The sequence below is a fragment of the Rhinolophus ferrumequinum genome, chromosome 10, assembly GCF_004115265.2.
Source record: "Rhinolophus ferrumequinum isolate MPI-CBG mRhiFer1 chromosome 10, mRhiFer1_v1.p, whole genome shotgun sequence".
NCBI lineage: Eukaryota > Metazoa > Chordata > Mammalia > Chiroptera > Rhinolophidae > Rhinolophus > Rhinolophus ferrumequinum.
In genome coordinates this window covers 12,449,116-12,470,433 of record NC_046293.1, presented here as the reverse complement: position 1 = coordinate 12,470,433, position 21,318 = coordinate 12,449,116, and the positions used below count along the sequence as shown (strand labels likewise).

The 21,318-nt window shown below is 49.4% G+C and overlaps 1 protein-coding gene across 3 annotated transcripts in view; it reads right to left on the bottom strand.

The window, feature by feature from the left end:
• LARGE1 (LARGE xylosyl- and glucuronyltransferase 1) overlaps positions 1-21,318 on the bottom strand; it is a 494,394-nt gene that overhangs the window by 9,938 nt on the left and 463,138 nt on the right. For 2 of the 3 annotated variants that reach the window (XM_033117374.1, XM_033117376.1), the window contains one exon: positions 12,301-12,579. In XM_033117374.1, the coding sequence (XP_032973265.1) occupies positions 12,301-12,579 (279 nt within the window). The remainder of the gene's footprint in view (positions 1-12,300; positions 12,580-21,318) is intronic. The other variant, XM_033117375.1, reaches the window with a different exon arrangement.

The following is a 21,318-nucleotide window of genomic DNA, read 5'->3' as shown; positions in this document are numbered from 1 at the left end:
CTGAGCACATCTGCTCATTGAGATGGTAACGGCAGCCTGGGCCCTGCGGCCTCTCAGTACACCCCATCCTGGACCCTGGCTGGGGCTGACCACCTAGGGCTGCATAATTAGCTGCCACTATTTATCTGGAAAGAGAGTCCTGCAGGAGATGGAGTGTTTCAAATGCAATCTTCTGAGAACAGAGGGGCAGTCTGTAGTCTGGTGAGGTGAGAAAGTTGGACTAGGAGCCAAGAGACCTGAATTCTGGAGCCAGCCCTGACAAGCTGAGTGACTTTGGGTCACTTCATTCACCCCTCTCAGTCTGCTACATCTAGATGATTAAAACAGAAAGATTTTGGAGGGCAGTCTGGCATCGTAGCAATCAGGCTAACCTGGTTTCTATCTCTGGCCCCACCATGCCTCCAGGGCAAGTCTCTGCCTCCTGGGCAAGTCTCTGTGAACTCTGAGTCTCAGAGTTCACGCTCTTGTCAAACATTGTGACGACGTAAAGTGCGAGAGCATGCGGAAGTGCTTGGGGTCACGCCTGGCGCATAGTAAGTGCTGAGGACAGGATGGTCACTACCTACGATGGCTGATGGTATGTGTCACCTTGGCTAGGTTATGACACGCAGCTGTTTGTCAAACACTTGCCGAGGTGTTGCTGTGAGCTGTTTTGTGGATGTCATTCACATTTACAATCATTTGACTTTAAATAATGGCCCTTACCTGCCATAATGCGAGTGGGCCTCATCCAATCAGTTGAAGGCCTTAAGAGCAAACACTGCGCTTTCCTGAAGAAGGCGGCATTCTGTCTCAAGACTGTAACCCAGAGTTTCCAGCCTGCTGGCCTTTCCTATGGATTTCTAACTTGCCAATCCCCACAATTCCTTACAATAACCATCCATCCATCTATCCATCCGATTGGTTCTGTTTCTTTGAAGAATCCTGAATGATACATTATCCTTGCTTCTTGTCCAAGAACCCTTCAGAAATATTTACAACCTACTACAGCATTTTTGGACTGAATAACTCTTAAAAGAAACTTTAGGTATCTACTGAAGTAATGCAGACCCCCTGCTGCTGCAATGGAAGGTACAGCGAACACAAGTGACTTGAAACCAGCCAGCACGGGGTTCGAATCTCGCCTGTCACTCTCTCTGATGACCTTGGGCACGATGCTCAAGTTCTCCTGGCCACAGGTTCCCTCTCCGTAACATGGAGATGATAACGCGTAACGCGTATCTCTTGTCAGTCAGGGTTGCTGTCAGGATGAAATGAGAATCGCCCTAGAGCCTGACAACAGTGTCTGACTTAGAATGACTGATGACCAGACGAGCCCCCTCCCTCTTTCCTGGGTCAGTTTCCTGGTGGGCCTGTTCCAAGAGGAAGAGAGGGAGCAGAGGACTCAGAAAAGGCAACAGATTGCTCTAACCAGGACAGACCTTTGGCTTGCCAGCCTGCTTGTCTTTGGAAACAGTTTATTAGATCTCAGGCTCCAGCCAGCTCTCCGAGTCTTTCCTCATGTCAATCACAGTTCCAGTGTCCCTGACAGAGCGAATTCACCCCATCCAGTCTGTGGAGCTGACCAGAGGGAAAACTGTCAGCTGGGCAGTGTCTATGTTTGAAGTGCCCCAGTCTCCTCTCCTCCTTCGGCCTCTCTTTTCAACTTACCCAAGTATGGAAATAGTTCATGGCCTGTTTTGCTCCCCCTTGGTAACGCTGGCGACCAGGAGAGGGAATGTGAGTACCTGGCTTTCCCTGCCAGCCGAGGGCGTGGAGGTGGCAGGGCCTGGAGGCTCTCATGAGGCTCAGAGTTAAGTCAAAGAAACAGCATGAAAGGGTGGACTGTTAGGTAAATGCGCTTCCTGGTGCTTAAAATTACCCAGCTGGTCCTGGCAGTTGATCCTGTGCACACACACTGATTGTGTAACACACACACACACACACACACACACACACCCTCCCTCCATCTCTCTTTTAACCCCATCCTTTGCCCTAGAGGCAGATCTCTATCACCAAGAAAACAGCACAAGTGGCTGCCATGAACAGATTATGGGAAAGGATCTTAGAGAAATAAGAAACAAGGACGCGCTGCGTAGCTCGTACGAGTTCACCTCACCCGTGGGGAGGGCGAAGGCCAGGCTGCGGACGTTCACACCCTGGCTAACTACTTAACCTCTTTGTTCCCCAGTTTCCGTGTCTGTAAAGACGGGGATGGTGATAGCAGCATTCATCTCAGAGGGTGTTTGTGAGGATCAGAGGATGTAAAAGAAAATGAGAGCGCAGAGCTGAGTTTTCCTTCCTCCAGGAGGAAGAGGTTTTGGAATCATCTCCTGTTTGGGTCTGTCTATACTGGGGGGGGATAGCCAACTCAGATGGCTGTGGGGCTAGGCCAGGGCTGTCAAGGGCCGGTGTGGGCGTGTGGAGAGGCAGGCAGGCTGGTCCAGGCAGTGGCCACCACGCTTCAGGGTGGGGAGATGAAAGGGAGGTGAAGGGCAGGGGAAGCGAGACCTGGGAAGCGGTGCCAGCATCTTTACGCTCTGACTCCAGCCGCGTGGCTGCCACGAGGGTATCCACGTGGCCAGGTGCTCGGATGTTTCAGGAAAAGCCCACTAAAATGATTTTCAACACATTTGAGGGCTAGCTCTCGCTCAGGGGATGCCCGTTTGAAGGGAGGGCTACTAGTGAGAAAAAGAACATAATCTTTGAAATCAGATGATGTAGCGCCTATCTTAACTCCACCACTTCACTAATTGTGTAATCATGGGTAATTTGCTGAACTCTCTTTTGTTTCCTTATCTTGATAATAATAAATACTTCACAGATTTGGTGATTAAGAGAAGTAAGATAAGATATTCATTGATTAATGAATATGTATGAAGCCAGGCACAGATATTGGGGTACCGAGCTGAATGAATAACTATAACTGCGGTCTTTACAGAGCTCAGTGGAGGGAGGTCCGGAGGGAGGGAGACGTGCAGGACTCTCGGGTGTAGTCATGGAGAATTTTCCCACCACCGAGCTGTGTTCTGACTAAGAAGCAGTGGTTAGCCAGGTCAGGAGAGGGGGTTCTAGGTATCTGGGAAGCTCTGAAAAGTAGAAAGCATATAGGGTTTGGGGAAACTGAATGTCTTAGAGCATGCCTGGTAGATTGTAATAACTGGTCATAAAACTGCTTCCATGTATTCAATATTCACTGTGCTAAGTGCTTTGTATACGTTCCTTCTTTAATCATTGCAACCTACGATATAGAGGCTAGTATTCTCCGTTTACCAAGGAAGACATTCAACTCTGAGAACTTCAGTCATTGTCTTATAAACGTTAGTCGTGATCATCATTGCATTCATTAAGGCTGTGCCAGCTTAGAAATAAGCTGGAAAGATAAAAAATCATAGGGTCTAATTGAGCCCAATCTGCTAAGCTGGTGGCTTTCCAGTTGGAGCCATGGGCGTTTTGGAGTTTGTGGAGACGGTCGGGGTGGCAGTGGCGGGGAAGCAGGAAGTGATGCGCCTTCACTGGCAATCTCGTCCCCATGGCACGTACCACCTCGGAGCAGCTAAGTGGGGCAGAGGCCAGAACACCGGCAGCGTTTGGAGCTGCGGAGACATGCGCACCAGCCTATTGGCTACCTAGCCTCCCACACTAGCAATTTCCTTTTGTTACCCTTGTCCCCCTGGAGCTTCTCAAATTACTATAGTCCTGCCGTTAACTCCCTGGATCTAGCCAACCGAGGTCAGTGACGTCCCCCTCGTGGTCAAATCGAACAGAGTTTTCCTCTCCATTGTCATCTTTCTTGACGCCTCTTTCTATGTAGTGCTAAAGACCACTTCCTCTGTCCTTAGCTTAGGAACACCACCCCACAATTCTGGGGAGCATCTCCCCACTCTCTCTGGCTTAGTTCAGGGTAGCTGCTTTGTGCATCAGCCCTCTGGATGCTGGTTACCATTCGGGTACCTCTTGTTGTCTCTACCCCTTGGGCAGGCATAGGGGATCCTCAAGCTGTGCCATGTGAGCTTCTGCTCCTGTTACAGAATTGGCTGAGTCGATTTCTCTGTGGAGGTTACATGAATGGCTAGGCTGATGCTGACAAGAGACAAAGTGCTGGGAACCATGGGGCTGACGGCCTTGGGGCTGCTGTCAGGATTCCAGGAGAGAACGAGACCTGCTTGCCTCTGAGAGTCTTGGATTTCCACATTCCGGTCCACAGCATCAAATGTCAGAGAGCTCGTTGTCTAATCAAACCCAAGTTGTAAGGAATTCAAGCTCTTCTCGTCCAAGTTCCCAGGGACTTATATGAAAGTTATATTCAAGGGGGATGGGAGGAGGGAAAGAAACTTGTGCTGGAGTGTCCATCTGTCCAGAAATGGCAGAACAGCGTCACTCTTTGCTTAAGGCTTTGTGAATAGCCAATGAGAAGCTTGCCGCCCTGCGCCTCCCTTGACCACCTCTGCTGGCCTGGATACATCCCCTTTGATGACGGGCCTTCTTTAGGATGGGTTCATCCCAGGCTATTTATGTCACTGGGATGGCGGGTGGTGATAACACGCAGGTTGCCTGCGTAGGTACCTGTCAGCTGTCCTAGGCTTGAGGTGAGGGACAAGCCTCCTTCATGGCTTTGTTTCTAAGTCTGGTCCACTGCCAGGCACACAGTTGGTGCTCAATAAATACACAGGGAATGAAGGACTCAATCTGTCATTGTCATATGTGGCGGAGGGGATGGTACTGTGAAGAGGGCCTCCTGGAATGAGAGCTGGGTGAAATTGTAATTCTGCCACTTAAATACATAGGGCCTTTGGGAAATTGATCTGCATTTTAATTTTCTCACTTGTGTAATGGGAACGAAAGCACTCATTGCTGACTAGGTTGTCAAACGCCTAGCATAGCGCCTGGTCCACGGAGGGCACTTGTAAACGTGTCCTCTTCCGTTCTGGGTCCTTCGTGGACTGCCTGCGCGGAGAGGTGGGCGCAGCTGGGTGATCCCTGTGTGAAGAGAAAGCTGAGGCCTGGGCCTGAGATTCAGCCGTACTTTTCGGATTTCAGCTTTTTCCTGGGACTAGCATGTGGGCATGGTGCAAACTGAACCAGGGAGGGAGCAGGACGAATGTGGCCACGGGTTCAATCAATCAGTGAGGGGCAGGGAAGGGCATTCCTGTGTGTGTGTGTGTGTGTGTGTAGAGTGCACACGTGTGTGCGTGACTCGGGGAAGCTATGAGAAGCCCTGTTGTCGTCAGCTGCCCCCTCACCGACCCCTTTAAATTACCTCCATTCCACAGTACTAGACGCAAGCGTGGCTTTTAATCACAGCAATGGGAAATCACCTGAATAACACCTCTGGGGACTCAGCCACTCACCTCAGGGCGGGGAGGGAGGAAGAAGCAGAGTTATGCTGGGCTTGTTATCTGCTCCGTTAATGGTGGAGGCACAGCCCACCCTTCTTCACACCCCTGAACTGGAGGTCAGGTAATAGGGTTTGCTGGATTCTATTACAGCTGCCTGGAAAATGAGCTCCTGACAGACAGGCTTCCCCGGAGGTGTGCGTGGACAAACACCAGGACTTGCAAATGAGGGAGATAAGGCTGCCCACAGAGTATACGCAGAAAACGCAGGCATTATGGGAGAGGCCAGAGATGGGCAGAGTCAGCTGGAGAGCCCAGCAAGAGGTGAGCCTAAACTGACGGCATTAACATACCCAGTGGAAGAGCCTGTCCATCAGGGAGGGGCAGGAAAGGAACAGGAGCTAGGAATGAGCTTTGGGGGTACATGAAAACAAACAAACAAAAAACCAGCTCTAGTTTATGGTGCCACGCTCTGTGCTAGCAACTCCGTATTCACTATCTTATGTAATTCTCAACATCCCTACTCACCCCTGTGTAATGGCCCCCTTGCCCGATGTTTACTGTTTAGCAACCATGGATAGGCATCGGGAGCGTTTTCTCTGGGCTGGCACTGCACTGTGGCACATGCTGGCGGTGGGTCACGGGAGGGCCTGGCACAGCTCTGAAGTCAAGAAGACGGCCCTGGGGCGGACTGTCCGGATGTGGGTCCTACCTGGAAACCACCAGCATGTGCTCTCCAGCTGTGTACCATCTTTGTACCACAGGGTCTGCACTTGGGCGGTTGGGTTTGGGGAGGAATAAAGAGAATATCTCATGGAAAGGTTAAGACAGTTCTCCAGTGCACAGAATGCACTTGATAAACGTCACCTGTGCTGACGATCGTGGCCATCATGACGATGATGGAGACGGGCCCCACAGGCAACTGGGTCAATAAACAGGATAAACATAGAATGCCTCTGGATAAGCCAGGAAAAGCTCATCCACCTCGGTAATGCGGTGCTTAGGGGCATGTTAGTTAAGCTAAATGTCCTCACCTGTACCATGAATGGTGCGGTTCAATGACAAACTACACGGGAATGTGCTTGTAACAGTGCCTGGCACATAGTAAGTGCTCAATAAACATTAAATGCTATATGCAGAATTAAAATGATGAATTAACCTAAGGTAATGTCACCTGGTAATGTTTCTTGGGAGGCAGCCAGCTGGCCTTGCTCAGTGCCACCTCTACTGGCCTTGTTTGAATGCCTCCACTTATTCAACAAGTATTACAGAGCAGCCATTATGTGCCAGGGGAAATGAGATGGGGGAGGGCGGTTAGACGTCATCCTGGAGAGAAGTGAACAAAAACTGAAACGTGTCATTCCTGTGCACTCTCAGAATGTAGTCTCCGCCCAGGGTGGCACGTTAGTCCCCTGGAAAGCAAGGCAATACCTGCAAAGCACAGCAAAGACATTTTTAAGCTTTAGGCATTGAACAAAGATGAGGATTCTGCAGGGCTGGTGAAAGAGGTGAGAAATCTGCCCGTCGGATGGATGTGGAAGTCCCAGCTGAGGGGAGCAGTTAGGCTCCCCACTTTTGATCGCTCTGCCATGCTGGAACATTCCTCAACAAACCACGATAGTTCATGCCTTGACACCGGTTAATCCTTCAAGCCTGAACTCAACTACCACCTCTCTTCCGAGCCTGCCCTGCCCATCCACACTGGGTTACCTGCTTGTTGAGTCTGAGCTCCTGGATCTTTTCTCTCTGTGTCTGTACTGCTGACAAAAACAGCCCAGCAGCCCCTCTGGGGAGCGCCCCCTAAATGTAAACCCCAAGAGGGCAGGAATCGGGCCTGCTCTGCGCGCTGTGACAGCCCCCGCACCTAGGACAGCGCCTGGCCACAGCAGACATGCAACGTACATTCGTGCCATAAGGATGTTGCAGGCACGGCGGTCGGTGCTTTCCGAATATGACTGCATTTAATCTTCCCAGAACCTTAGGAGGAAGAAATAATATGAAGAAAGTGAGGAGGAGTGAAGTTGCCCTTCCCAAGGTCGAGTAAGTGCTGAGTAAAGAGTACTCAGCATTGAAATGCAGGTCTGAAGGACTCCAGGGACAGCACTGTCATAAAGCAGCACACTGCCTGGCACACAGTAGGTCCTCACAAAGTATTTTTTTTTTTGAATGCATGAATATTGAGTATACAGTTTCTCACTGTATAAGAAAAGAAAATCGAGAGGGTTAAACAAAGTGACCCAGGCTGTTCTCGAGGTAGCAGGGTCTGCAACGGTAGGGGGTGGGGGTGGGGGCCTGGCAAAGAAGTTCAATCCTGAGTGCTGGGGAATAGGCCAAAGGACAGAAAACTCACTTCTGCTGAGTACCTACTATACCCCGCAAGAGGCTATTAGCCGCTTTAGTAATTGAGGAGACAGAGGGTTGGGGGACTAAGTACACTCCCCCAAGTCACATACTTGATATGTATGCCAGAATCTGAATTCAAAAGCAGGTCTGCCATGCCCTGCTGAATTCACTTGACATTTCTGAAATCAAGAGTGAAAGCTGCACACCTCCAAGCTCATTCTTTAAAGAAAAGGTGCAGGGGTGGGAGAGAGATTTTCGTGAAACTCTGTAGCTATGCCCATGCATATAACTGATTTCATTATTTTCCAATTGATCTGTTTGTTTTTGCTGTGATACTAGCTGGTTGCTAAGCAGCTGCGCAGGGAGCTATGGTGCTGAACTTTTTTGGTACCCAAGCAGGCCCTCAAGGGGTGATATGAGTAAGTGTCTGGGGGTCCAATGAGACAATGCCCATCAGCCTGCTCTGGCATCCTGGGGTCTCAGAGTGATCTGGCCCCTTCCATAAGTGGGCAGGTTGTTGGGGAAGGCAGGCCATCCTCCTCCTCTGACACTTACGGCTAACCTCTCTGGGGCCCTCAGTTTGGTCACCTGTAATAATAGCACTGAACCTCACAGAGAAGTGTGAAGACTACAGGTAATACACACAAAGCAGCTGGAAGACTTGCTGGCACATCAGAAAGATTCAATACATTATAAGTATCATCATTTGAAATAGTAATGGTTTAACAGTACTTAGGTATTAGATTTTGTTGGCCATCTATGCTAAAGAAGTCAGTCTCCAGGAGGGTCCACGACCATGTCAGTAAACAGTGCCCTTAAACGCATCCCGAACCAATGTAATAACGCTGGTCACCAAGCACATCTCCTTTTAGTGTTTGGACCAGAAACAAATGTATCCCACCCACTGGAAAAAAATTTTCCCTTAAGCCAATGGCAAGTCCATATGCTTATCTTCATATGACAAGGACAGTGCATGCTTATTTGGGCTTCTGATAGAATCATATCCCCTACCAGTTCTCAAAATTCCAGTGCCTAGGAATTATCTAGGTCAGAGGTCACAAACTAGTGGTCTGGAGTGGGGTGGTGGTGCCATTCAGTCTGAGGACACGTTGGTCTGGTTTAACAGTGTTTGTTTGTTTGTTTTTTTAAATTAGTTGCCAACATTAAAAATTAAAACATATGAAAAATCTAGATTTCTAGCTCCTCTTGGAAAATATGAAGCCCTCAGCCCTGCCCTCTGCTCCCTCCAGAGCAATAATTCCACAATCGGAATGGAGAGGCGCCAGCTGCCTGAGGTGGGCGCTGTGGTCTCCCTAGTTTATGACACTCAGCATTCTTGGCTCCTTTAGATCAAGGTCCAGGCCCCTGTGGGCATGTGAGTTTGTGATTCCTCATAAAAATCCATTTATTTCATTTTTACAATGAGGACACAGGCTGAAAACAAGAGAATTGCTGGAAGTCACAACAGTTCGCGACAGCACAGGATCCTTGCTCCAGCTCACAAGCTGCAGCAAGGATTCCAGGTCGCAGCCAGCGCCCTGTCTGCCGTAACACTCAGAGTCAACGCCACGATAGTCTCCTCAGTCCAGGCATGACAGGCGCACACAGACCAAGAGGGACCAGCAGGAGGAAACGTGCCAAGCAGCAGGACTTCTGGGCAGTACGGGCACCTCAGAGGAAGTCTCAGGTGGCAACATGTGCAAGAGCTTCCCTTTCGGAGTCCAGACACCTCGCAGACTGTCACTGCCTTCTGCAGCAGCATCTCTCTCTCGTCCCTCTACCTGTCTCCGCTGCTACTTCTGATCCCTTCACTGGGCCTCCATCATCTCTCCGTCTCTTACCCGGGGTGAGGCAGCAATCCCCAACTTATCTCTCTTCCTCTGGTCCTCCTGACTGTGATCCTCCATGAGGGAACCGGAATGTTCTTCCTTACACGCACACCTCATCATGGCCATTCGCTCAGTGATTTTCCACGGCCCCTGCCTCACGAAGTCCAACGTCCTTAGCATATTTTATGAGAAGTCCTGCAGGACCCCCCTGGCTTACATTTCTGGCCATGTCACCAGTGGATATCTCCCTTTAGCTAGAACATTGCTGTCTCTACTGGCTAACTCCAATTCAGCCTTCGGGCCTCTGTTTCGATCCAACGTCTTCAGGCCATCCTTCCCTGAGCTCCCTCCACCCTCAGATGAGCTTAGTAATACCTGGACACCCTCATCACAGTACCTAAAGGACTTGCATCTTTAGGTAACTCTTCTTTCTGCTTTCTATATGCTCTGTGATTCCTAGCTGAGTGGTTCACAGATCTGGGAGCACAGAGTAGGTGCCTCATAAATGCTTACCTACTAAATGAATGAAAAGATGAATAGATACTATGGATGGGGGAGAAGAAAAATCAGGAAGGCACACTGTCTTGTCACTTGGAATGGGCAAGTCCCTCCAATTCTCTGGCCTCAGTTTCCCCATGTGTACTAAACAAGGACTGGGTATCATCATCTGTTCTCAACTCAGGGTCCCTGGACGTCCAGAGGGCCTGTGACGAAAGGAGTGGAGTTTTAGGAGCAATGTGCAATATTCCAGAACCCCTGAACCACAGACACTGCGAAGGCGGCTAAGGGCCAACTAAAACGTCAGCATTGAGTAAGGTCTTGATTAGCATTTAGTCACGGCTTTGAGCAACACAACCTAGGAAGACAACGTAAAAACGCAATTTGCTCATGTGTAGTGTTTTTCAAAATGTGATGCCATGAGGTGAAACAGTAACGTCGTGCTCGGATGGGGAGAGTAGGGAACACAGGCTTAAGATGGAGCCAGTTCACTCTTCCTGCAGAAGAGCCCCAGAAGGTGGAGGATGGGCCATGGGCCCGTCCTGAAGCCTCTTTCTTCTTGGTCAAGGCGGCCCTCATCCCCACCATCTGTTCCTTTGAGAGCCCTGCCTGTCACCCAGAGCCTGTCACCCTGCAAACTGCAAGCGTCTGAGTCTATCAGGTGTCGGGCTGGAAGCCCTATCTGGCCACAGGAGGGCGCCCTCATTCCACACACAGGGATTCCACGGCCCAGCTAGAGCAGGAGCAAGACAGCGCCATTCCTAGTGCCCTGAGCGGGGGGGTCAGGAATTGGGGTTCACAGGGCTCTGTGCCCCAGCTCATGCTGTTTGGGAACATGATTCCCATCCTCCCCGATGGAGGGTTATCTGCCAAGCTGGCTCACGCTGCTGTTCTTAACAGAGAGAGGCTGGAAGCGGCTCTTCCTGCTCACAGGGGAGGCACTGAGGCCATGAACCCCCAAGCAAACCCCGGAAGCAAACCTGATTCACAAGTGGACAGGGAACCCAGCTGCCTTCCCTAGAGAGAGCGGGGCAGGGAGGGTGCCCACACCACACCTACACTGGCTTCAGTACAAAAGGTTTCAACTCTTTAGGAAGTTATTTTAAGAGTGAGAGAGACAGAGAACGACTGAGAGACAGACAGACAGACTGACAGACACACAGAAAGGGAGAGCAAGAGGGACAGATCAGATTCTGTCCCGTTTGGGGTAGTCAGAAACCTAAAACAAGCAGACACGCATGACGCAGAGTGGCCTTGTAGACTTGGAGTCTGGCAGATGCTGGTTCAAATCCGGGAGAAGCTATCTGGACTTGGGCGGGCTACTTTACATCTCTGAGTCTCACTATTCCCGCAGTAAAAGGAGGTCACCATGCCTGCCTTTCGGACTTGATATGTAGATCCAGCCAGAGAATTAACATGCAAACCACCTCTCATGGTGCCTGGTGCAGATAAGCACTGACTCAGTAGCAGAGACCAGCCATGCTGACCGACGACAGTAACAAAGGACAAAAAAACTGTTTGACCATTTGCACCTGTGACTTTAGTTTCCTCATGTGGGACTGTAGGGCTATATGAAGTCACAGTCCTATTCAGTTCAGATTGTTTGTTATTCCATAAAAATGTCACTTCCCACATGGCCACATAAGCCTTTCACGAGCCCAGTGCTTTCTCCAGCCCTCTGCCCGGGGACAGACCGGGAGGGTCACTGGAGAGTCAGAGAGGTGGCCGTGGTGGCCAGGGAGCACAGGCCTGGAGTCAGGCTGGCTGTGCTGTGTCCTCAAGTCCCATTTTACCTGGTGTGTCACCTTGGGCTAATGGCTTTCAGTCTCACTCCTGCAATCTCCCACGGGGAAAATGAAGATAAGTAGTACCCATGGCAGGGACCGTAGGGGGAGGGACGCAATCCTACTTGTCAGTCACTCAGAACAGTGTCCGACACTCTGCAAGCCGTCGCCATCACTTTGATTTGTTTCACAGAATAGGCAATGATCTTTCTAGAATGGCTAGATGAAGGTTGTCTGATCCAAAACTAGAAGACAAAAGGGATGCTTCCCAGACCAAGCTTTGCCACTAACCTTTCATGAGGCAAACTGGGGTTCCAGTCTGCTCATGAGGAAAATGAAGATGACGGATTGCCTAGAGGCACCCCCAAACCCCGCAGTCAGGAGCTCTCTCTCTGGGTGGATGTGGGCAGGCCCCGCCCCTTTCTGGGTCTCCGCTGACCCATCTACAAGAGGAAAGGGACGGACTCGAGGATGACCCTCAGGGGCGTCCTGGTCCTGGCAGGCTCGCACCTGTGCCCCGCGGGCCCTCACCTGAGGTACTCATAGAGCCCGTACATGGGCAGGAAGTCGATGTCAGACAGGAACATGTAGGGCGTGCCGACGTGCTTCATGGCCACGTTGCGCAGCAGGTTCACGGGGTAAAACTGGCCCTCCTTGTACACGATGTGGTAGGCCACGTTGTGACGGCCCATGAGCACCTCGGAGCCCTGCGCATAGCGGAGGAACTGCTGGGCCTCGGCGTCAGACAGGTAGAGGGCCAGGCTGATGGGCCCCTCCCAGTGCTTGCAAATGGCCTCCAGCATCTGGAGCCTGGAAGAGACAGGGAAGGTGAGCTGCGGGGACCTGGCCCCACCCACACGTCGTCCACCTGGCCTCCTGGGGGGAACTCCACCTCCATGGACATCTGGTCAACCCGCCTGAATCCCAATCACTGTGCGGCTGGGGCAAATCGCCAAACCTCAGCTCCTTTATCTATAAAATGGGCATAGGGACACTTACCTGGCTGGTGCTGATCTCTGTCTGCTTCCAGCTGAGTGAATGGTATCGTCACATCCCACCATGAGCCTTCTCTTTTCATACTCTTTTCAGTTCCCCAGAAGGTTATATTAAATGATATATTAAAGATCCCCTTCCAGCTCAAAACTGCTACGCCTCTCCTCTCTCAGCAAAGATAAACAGCTGTGCTGATCTCCTGAAGCAGTGACCAGCCACAGAAGATTTAGCCAAACCGAGGCCGTGACTTACAAGGAGCACTGAAGCAAGCAGTACAAACAAGAGTAATAATAACTACAGTTACTTGACTCATTACTATGCGGCAGGCACCTTCCAGAATTCTCTGAGCAACCCTGGACACCAGCTATCCTTCTCCCCATTTTCCTGATGAAGGAACTGAGGTGCCAGATGTCTAGTCAGCTCTGGTTCTTGGACTTGGACCCAACACGGGTAGACAGGTACCTGGACAGGGCATTGGAGATGGTGAGAAATACTGGGTGCTTGGCAAAGGGAATGGAAAAACACATGTGTGCTGGGCACAAAAGTGGGCCTGGGGTGCCGTCTTCATTTTGCAGCGTTCTTATTGTCCTAGGGCTGGAGCCATTTTTCAAGGTTACCTGACAGGCACCAGCCAAGGAGAGCAGGAGAAGAACAAGGAAAAAGCAAAAGGGGCTTCCGAGAGAGAGGGCTCTGTAACAAATGTTTGAAGGGAAATCTATTAAGATAGTTTTTTTGTTTTGTTTTGTTTTCCCCAAAGGCATTAGAACTACCTGTTACATAAAATCTATGGTTAAGAAAGAGCAAAAGCCTATTTCAATTGTTGTCCCTACCGAGCAAGAGGTACATACTCAGCAGTCTCCCTCCTGTTCAGAATGCCCACTTTATTCGGACAATTAGCAGGAAATAGATGCCGGGCATTTCTATGCTTCTAAACAAAAGAAAATGGGTGTAACCTATCTTATGTCAATGGCTTTCTCGAAGGACTTTCAGAGCTTTCTCTCAGTAATTCTGTGAATGGGTATTGCCCGGATTTGCTTCCCCTCTCTCTTTGGAGGATTAAGACATTCGTGGGGTAAAATGCCCTCCATTTCTTACTCTTTATGACACCTGCTAATCAAATTGACCGGAGCTGGGTTTTTAGAGGCATTACATTCTCCACAATGCCTGATCTCACTGAAATTTGCACTCGGCCTCTGCTGCAGGCCCCTGGGCTCTGCTGGGCTCTGTGAATCTGCGGTTTTCAATGATCCTGCCTGCACCTCAGTTTCATCTTCTGCAAAAGGCAGGGGGCGGGGGGCCTCCTCTGCACTTGGAAGGGAGAGGTCTTTGTACAAATCCTTTGAAATTTGGGGAATAAAGGGCGAGAATAATTCCTAATATGTGGGTATAAAAGCTGCTAGAGGGAGTGGGGTGTGGGAGGCACGTTTGGGTGTGCAGAAAAGAATCTGCTGTGGATTCTCCCACTGACTTGGTTTTTGATTTTTTGACTCTGTGTCTGAGTTTTCCAAGCAGGAAACAAGCCCCGCCCGGACAGCCCTTCTTCCCAGCTCTGAGAGGAGTTTAGAGTGAGAACAGAGACACAAAATGCTTAAGGTTCTCGGGAGACAGGTGCTGCTGGTGTGATACATGTCACATCCACGTGGGCTTTACAGGAAACGGTGCTGGGTGTTCCATGGAACCTCAGGGAGCGAGAACTAATGATGACACAACTCACTTCTGTTTCTCTGCCACCAGCCCCCGTCTCTCCCGAGATTTTCTCACCGAGAACCAAGCTTCCCGCCAGGACCTCACCAACCGTGGCAAATTGAGGTTCATCGTAATCATGATTGACATATACGACGTGATAACGGTACGATGACTCTCCATCATTTATCTGGGACTTACCATGCACTGGCCCCTTTTGGCGAGTATCATGTCACAACCACAGTAACTCTATAAAGCTGAGAGTCTCAGCACAGTTATCCCGGTGAGGAAGCGCAAGGAGGTTAAGGGACTTCTTTCAAGTCACGTAGCTATGAAGTGGAGCAGCAAAATTCACACCCACAGCTGGCTGACCCCCGTACCCAGGGTCCAAATCATTATTCAATATGGACTGGTGTCAAGCTGAGAGAAATGTCCCCCAAACATCTTCTCACTGCCTGTTTCCTCAGACAAGAATGTGTTCTTCCTTTGGTGTCGTCTTCTCCCTATTCCTTTCTTCTTCTCAGTCTCTCTTGGGGTCTGCTTCAAAGAGCCACCATCTTCTTGACCCCTCCCATGGCTGTCTCTCCCCACACCTGTTCCCAAGGTTCATCCCTGCGCAGCTCTTTCTGATGTGAAGTTCTGTGCTGAGTCTTTCTTTGGTCTCAGGCACATCAAGTACCTGGCACAGTGGGGACCTGGGCCAGCGGAGAGTGTTTCAAGAGACAATGATTAATTCTAAGACTATAGAATCGTCGGCTTGGGAAGAATCTCAGAGATTCTTTTTATTCTGATTATATCATTTTTATGATGAAAGAGCTCAGCCTCAGAGCGGGGCATGACTTGCTGAAGAACAGACGATGGATGAGTGAAGAGCTAACTCGAGGACCCACAGGCCTGACTGTCCCCTGCGTTTCTCCAGTTCCCCACGGAGCCCGCCATCGCTCAATGCTGGGATGAGGAGGACAAAGGCTCAGGAATGGCCAGAGAGATGTCTGGCAGAGGTTACCGCAGGGAGTCCTAAGACAGGAGGCCTCAGGGTCGGTGCTGAGATAAGGGAGTCAGAAATCTCAAAGACCAGGTTTGGAAGGAATTTGAGAATGTCGGTTGGCTAAAGCAGTCCTTGCAGGTGCCACTCAGCTGGAAAGGGGCACTCACTCCGTGCAAGGCAGCCAGTTCCACACTGGTACCCCGGAGCCAGGCGGGCTGCATGGTGCGAGCTGCCACTGTGGGTTCTGGGGCCAGACACTCCTGGGTTTGAACTCTCAGCTGTCAGTATCTCTGATGATGGTTCTCTGAGCTTCCATTTCCACAGATACATAGTGGGGAGAAAACTACCTTTGTAGATTGCAAATGGCTGTAAGTCAGTCCTCTCCGTCTATGCACACCCTGTGGTAATACCCTTCACTGATTCTGGGCTGGCCCTGTGACTTGCTTTGGTCCATGGGACATTAGCAAATGGGATACAAGCAGGGGTTGGGACTGTCGCCCTATGAACAAGCCTATTTACGACACTACTACAAAGTATTTGATAGAAAGGTAGCTCTGCAACAGGAACTGGGTATATGCTAGCTGTAATTTCCTCCTTAGGTTCTATTTCTGCCTTTCAGATATGCAGGCACCCCACGGATATTTATTGAATATCTACAACGTGCAGGCATTGTGTTGGGCCCCCAGAATAAATAAGAAAGATAAGGTTTCTGTACTTCTGGACCTTCTTTCTAGTAAGGGGAGAAGACAAACACACCAAGATAAATTCCGAGTGAAGTGAGGGCCAGAGAGGCAATAGACAGGAAACAGGATAATAAAGAGGAGTCGTCAGGGCTTGCCAGGGAGGGCTGCTGAAGAGGTGACATTTGAGACCCTGATGAGAAGGATCTGGCCTTGAGAAAGTCTGGGTAAAAAGCTTTCCCATATAAGGGAACAGCCCTTGGGATGAAAGTGAGTTAGAACACTCAGGCCAGAAGAAACAGGACCAATGTGGATGGAACATGGACGAGTGAGGAGCAGCAGGAGAAGAAATGAAGGGAGTGGCAGGGAGCTGGCCTTGAAGATCACAGCGGGCCGTTGTATGACTAGTCTAAGCAATGAGCAATCATCAGAATTTTAATGATGTCACCTGCTATATATTTTTAGAAGATCACTCTGGCTGCTATGTGAACAAAGAATTAACTTTCACTCTCTAGACTGGTGCTTGTCAGGCTGGAGCACGCTCAGCATCACCTGGGAGGTTTACTACAACACAGGTCCTGGGCCCCACTCGAGAGATTCCGGTTTCGTCGGTGTGGGGTGGCGCCTGAGAGTCTGTATTTCTAACAAGCTGCCATGTGACGCTGTGCTGCTACTCGGAGCAGCATGGCTCTCCAGTGTGGGACCTGGGAGCCGAGCTAATGTTCTCTTTCCTCCACTGGCAGAAAACAGAGAGAAGACCCACCAGCCACACGATCCTCTGGAACTGTAGTTAGCATTCACCAACTTTGTCAAAGGGACAGGTAAGAGCAGGTGTCTCCTGGCCAGGTGGCAAGGATGCTGTGGTCAGGATCCCTCCTGGTCATCCCACTCTGTCCTCCCAATCATTCATGTCCGCTGCCAGGACGGGAGGGAAGTCTCCTGAGAGGCTGGGAGAAGAGCGGACCTGCCAGCCCCACAGCTGTGGCTGGCGACATTCATTCTTTCTGAACGGAATTCCAGGGGGAGCCGGGCTCGGGAGCCCGCACACCGCCTCCCCTAATTCGTTGTGGCATTCACGTAGGGCCTACTTCTGACTCAAAGGTTTACAAACACACCCGAAATGTTTCTTAAATTAAAAATCAATCCAACAGGCGCCAGTCAGCCTGCTGCATCATAATTGAATGTGTAGGATGGAGCGGAAGGAGGGATTTCTACCGTCTTCATCAGCTTGTGTTTCAGCTTCATAATTTTTGCTTCCGCCCCACTATGCATCTCTCAGGGTGTGGAATTCCTGGGGTTCTCTGAGGTATTGTCAGGATGGCGACACTTGTCACTGCGTTAGGGGGGACCATGTGTCTGCCACACAGGGGGATGTGTGTGGTTTGAAGGAAAGGCCTCTGTGCTCACTGTTTGCAGTGGATGTGAGAAGTGCTGGGGCTTCCTTGGGAGCGGGCTGTGGAGAAAGGTCCTGCAGGGTCCCTTAAAGCCACGGCCAGGAGGATGTTTCTGGCTGGCACAGGAAGAGGGGCTCTGTGTTGCCTGCATTCTTTGGTTGATAACAAGTGGACAGATTTGGGTTGTTAATCATTGTAAAAAATTCTTTCTAATCGTAAATTACAGACAGCAAATCTCAAAGCCAGCATGGAGGTAAAAAACAAACAAACAAAAAAAAACATGTATATAAGGGGAAGGGAAACTAACATTTGTTGCACACCTACAACTCACTGGGTACTTTCTGGCCTATTATTTTATATAACACAGACGACGGTCTGTGAACTTGACAATATTACTGCCACTTCATAGATAAGTGAGGCTCAAAAACCCTAACTAACTTGCCCAAATTCACCCAGCTACTAAGTGGTGCAACTGGACTTTGAACCCAGGTCTCTTTCTTTCTCTCTCTCCTCTTTTTTTCCTACATCATCTTACCTCTCCTACATACCTACCATGTGCAGATACTGTGGTCAGGGTGTTCACATCTAGCAACTATTTCTTGAATGTATGTGCCAAAGGCTTTCACAGAGAGTCCCTCATTCAACCCTTTATAGAAGGAGAAAGATACACAGAAGTGGTAAGTGACTTGCTCACCTGGCCATAACAGATCACCAGGCAAAACGTAAAAGAGCTGGTGGGATTTGAACCCCAAACTCTTTGCAAGCCTAGTGTCCTTTTGTGCATGAAGGTTCAGATTTTGGCCAATAGTGCCGGGAACATTTAGGGAGCCTTTGAATGGGTGCCAGGGCTAAGTCCCAGGCATGCGTGATCTTATCTGATCTTTACAATATCCCTAGGGGGTAGCTACTTGTAGGGTAGATGTTGAGGAAAATTTGCCTTCATTGATTGATGTGAACTTTTGTCTATTAGCTTTTATCTGTTCCTACATGTGAGGTGCTTTCTGTACTGTGATTGGGGGTTGAGTAAATTCCCCCTTTGGTCTCATTCTCCTGAGCAGGGGAGATATGGGATGAGGTTGCTTTTCTGTTCCTCCTTTGGTCTCACTTTCCCGAACAGGGGAGATGTTTGCTGTCTGTGCCTCATTCTCCCGAGCAGGGGAGACATAAGATGAAGTCGCTTTTCTGCTTTTTCTGTTTGTGCTGTGATCAGGGGTTGAGTAAATTCCCCCTTTGGTTTCATCCTCTCAAGCAGGGGAGATATGGGATGAGGTTTGTTGTTCTGTCTGTGTTGTGAGGTGAAGGTTAGCTTAGGGTTAAAGAAATTCTTGATCAAGGGTGGAGAGAATTCCCTCTTTGTTCTGTCTGTTTCGCCCACATCAACAGATGAAGTGAAGAAGTAGCTAAGTTATATCAGGACGACGTGACAGGCACGTTGCCAGGCTTTGGAAGACCTTGGGCTGATGGTCCCAAGCAGGAACAGTAGATATTGCTTGTCTGGATGAACTAGCCCTTCAGCCGGATAAGTAATATATTTTCTTTTTTTATCATTGAATGCCGGACCCTCCCGGAACTGGCGATTCCCGGAGGGGGAGGCAGGAGCAAGAAACTTGGCTGTAAGGTACGTCAGAGAGAATATATGTCAGACCTCAGTTGGCAGTGTAATTATTATTTCGTCATTTGGTCATATGTCATTGGTGATTTCTCATCATTCTAACATTTTGAAGATTTCCAGCAATAGGCAGCTTACAACACCAGGGGATGCCCTGACGTCCAGCCGCGAACCTGGTGAGGTCTGGCTGGTTCCAGGCCTCTCCTGTGTTGTTCCCCACAGTTAGCCTTCTTGAAAACTTGTTAACACCTTGAAAACTTATATGCAGCTTGCAGCTTACAACATCAGAAGACGCCTTGACTTCCAACAACAGCAGCAGCAGCAGCATTCTGGGGAACTAACAAACAGCAGGGTGGGAGACGGCTGAGTTTCTCTCAGCTACAGATGTGGCAAGGTTTTGATTTATGACTTTTCCAGTATTCTTGTCCCCTGGCTTGGTGAGCTTTTGGCATCTACTGTAATACTTACTATCCTGTAGAACTTATTACTGCTTTTAGATACTCCTTACTGATGATACTTGTGTATTTAGTGACTTTTGATCAATAGTGAACATGTGTTGGGATCTCTTAAACCTGTACGGATATGTACTCCTTTGACGTGACATTGGTATCAATGTATATAGCTTAGTCTTAATTGCTTTTACTTTCTGACATCAACGTATTCTATTAATTGCCTTTGTCTTTTGCTATTGCACATTGCTAAATAAATTGATTAGATATTGCTAAATAAATTCATTCGCCCCATTCTAGCCTGTGTCCTTCCTCCTCCTTTTCCCCACCCGTCATCACATAATTGGCGCAGCGAGCAGGATGGCCTTCTTATTTCAAATGTCCCAAGGGCCCAGGGTCTCCCCCGACATCCTGAGACGGGAGGGCACCCACTTTGTGCTGTTAGCAAAGGAATGGGCTCGTGGGATGGGCCTCTACAAAAACTGAGACGCTTTTTGCATCGTGCCGAACCAGAGGATATCTGGCAGACATTAATGACAGTTGTGGGTAAAGGAGGTAAAAAAGAAAATTCTTGGCTAGGCATGGATTGCGTTTATTAACTGCTTATTAGGTTTTTGGAGCAAAAAGCTGCCAGAGGCCGCCAAGGCCTATATATCCCTTTGAAAAACAATTACTACTTTGTTACTGGACATTGCTGGATACTGAAGATTTGACCTTAAACTGTAAATTATTGATGCTGTTTACAGTTTTATCGGGTGTGCTGAAATGCTACTCATATGTAAGTGACACAATGACCTATTGCCAACACATACAAATTCTGAGGCCGAATTATAGGGTAGGTGTTGAGGAAAATTTGCCTTCATTGGTTGATGTGAGCTTTTGTCTATTAGCTTTTATGTGTTCCTACATGTGAGGTGATTTCTGTATTGTGATCAGGGATTCAGTAAATTCCCCCTTTGGTCTCACTCTCCCGAGCAGGGGAGATATGGGATGAGGTTTGTTGTTCTGTGTTGTGAGGTGAAGGTTAGCTTAGGGGTAAAGAAATTCTTGATCAGGGGTTCAGAGAATTCCGTCTTTGTTCTGTCTGTTTCGCCCACATCAACAGATGAAGTGAAGAAGTAGCTAAGTTATATCAGGACGACGTGACAGGCCAGGCTTTGGAAGACCTTGGGCTGATGGTCCCAAGCAGGAACGGTAGATATCGCTTATCCGGATGAATTGGCCCTTCGGCCGGATGGGCAGCGTTCATATCAGTAACTGCCGGACCCTCCCGGGACTGGCCATTCCTGGAGGGGGAGGCAGGAACCAAGATCCTGGCTCTAAGGTACATTTTTGGAAAAGATACACATATATAAGTCAGACCTCAGTTGGCAGTGTAATAATTATTTCATCATTTGGTCATTTGTCATTGGTGATTTCTCATCATTCTAACATTTTGAAGACTTCCAGCAACAGGCAGCTTACAACACCAGGGGATGTCCTGACGTCCAGCCGCAAACCTGGTGAGGTCTGGCTGGTTCCAGGCCTCTCCAGTGTTGTTCCCCACAGATAGCCTTCTTGAAAACTTGTTAGCATCTAGAAAACTTGTACGCAGCTTGCAGCTTGCAGCATCAGAAGACGCCTTGACTTCTAGCAGCAGAAACAATAACAACAGCAGCAGCAGCATTCTGGGGAACTAACAAACAGCGGGGTGGGAGACGCCTGAGTTTCTCTCAGCTAAGGACGTGACTTTTCCAGTGTTGTTCTCCCCTAG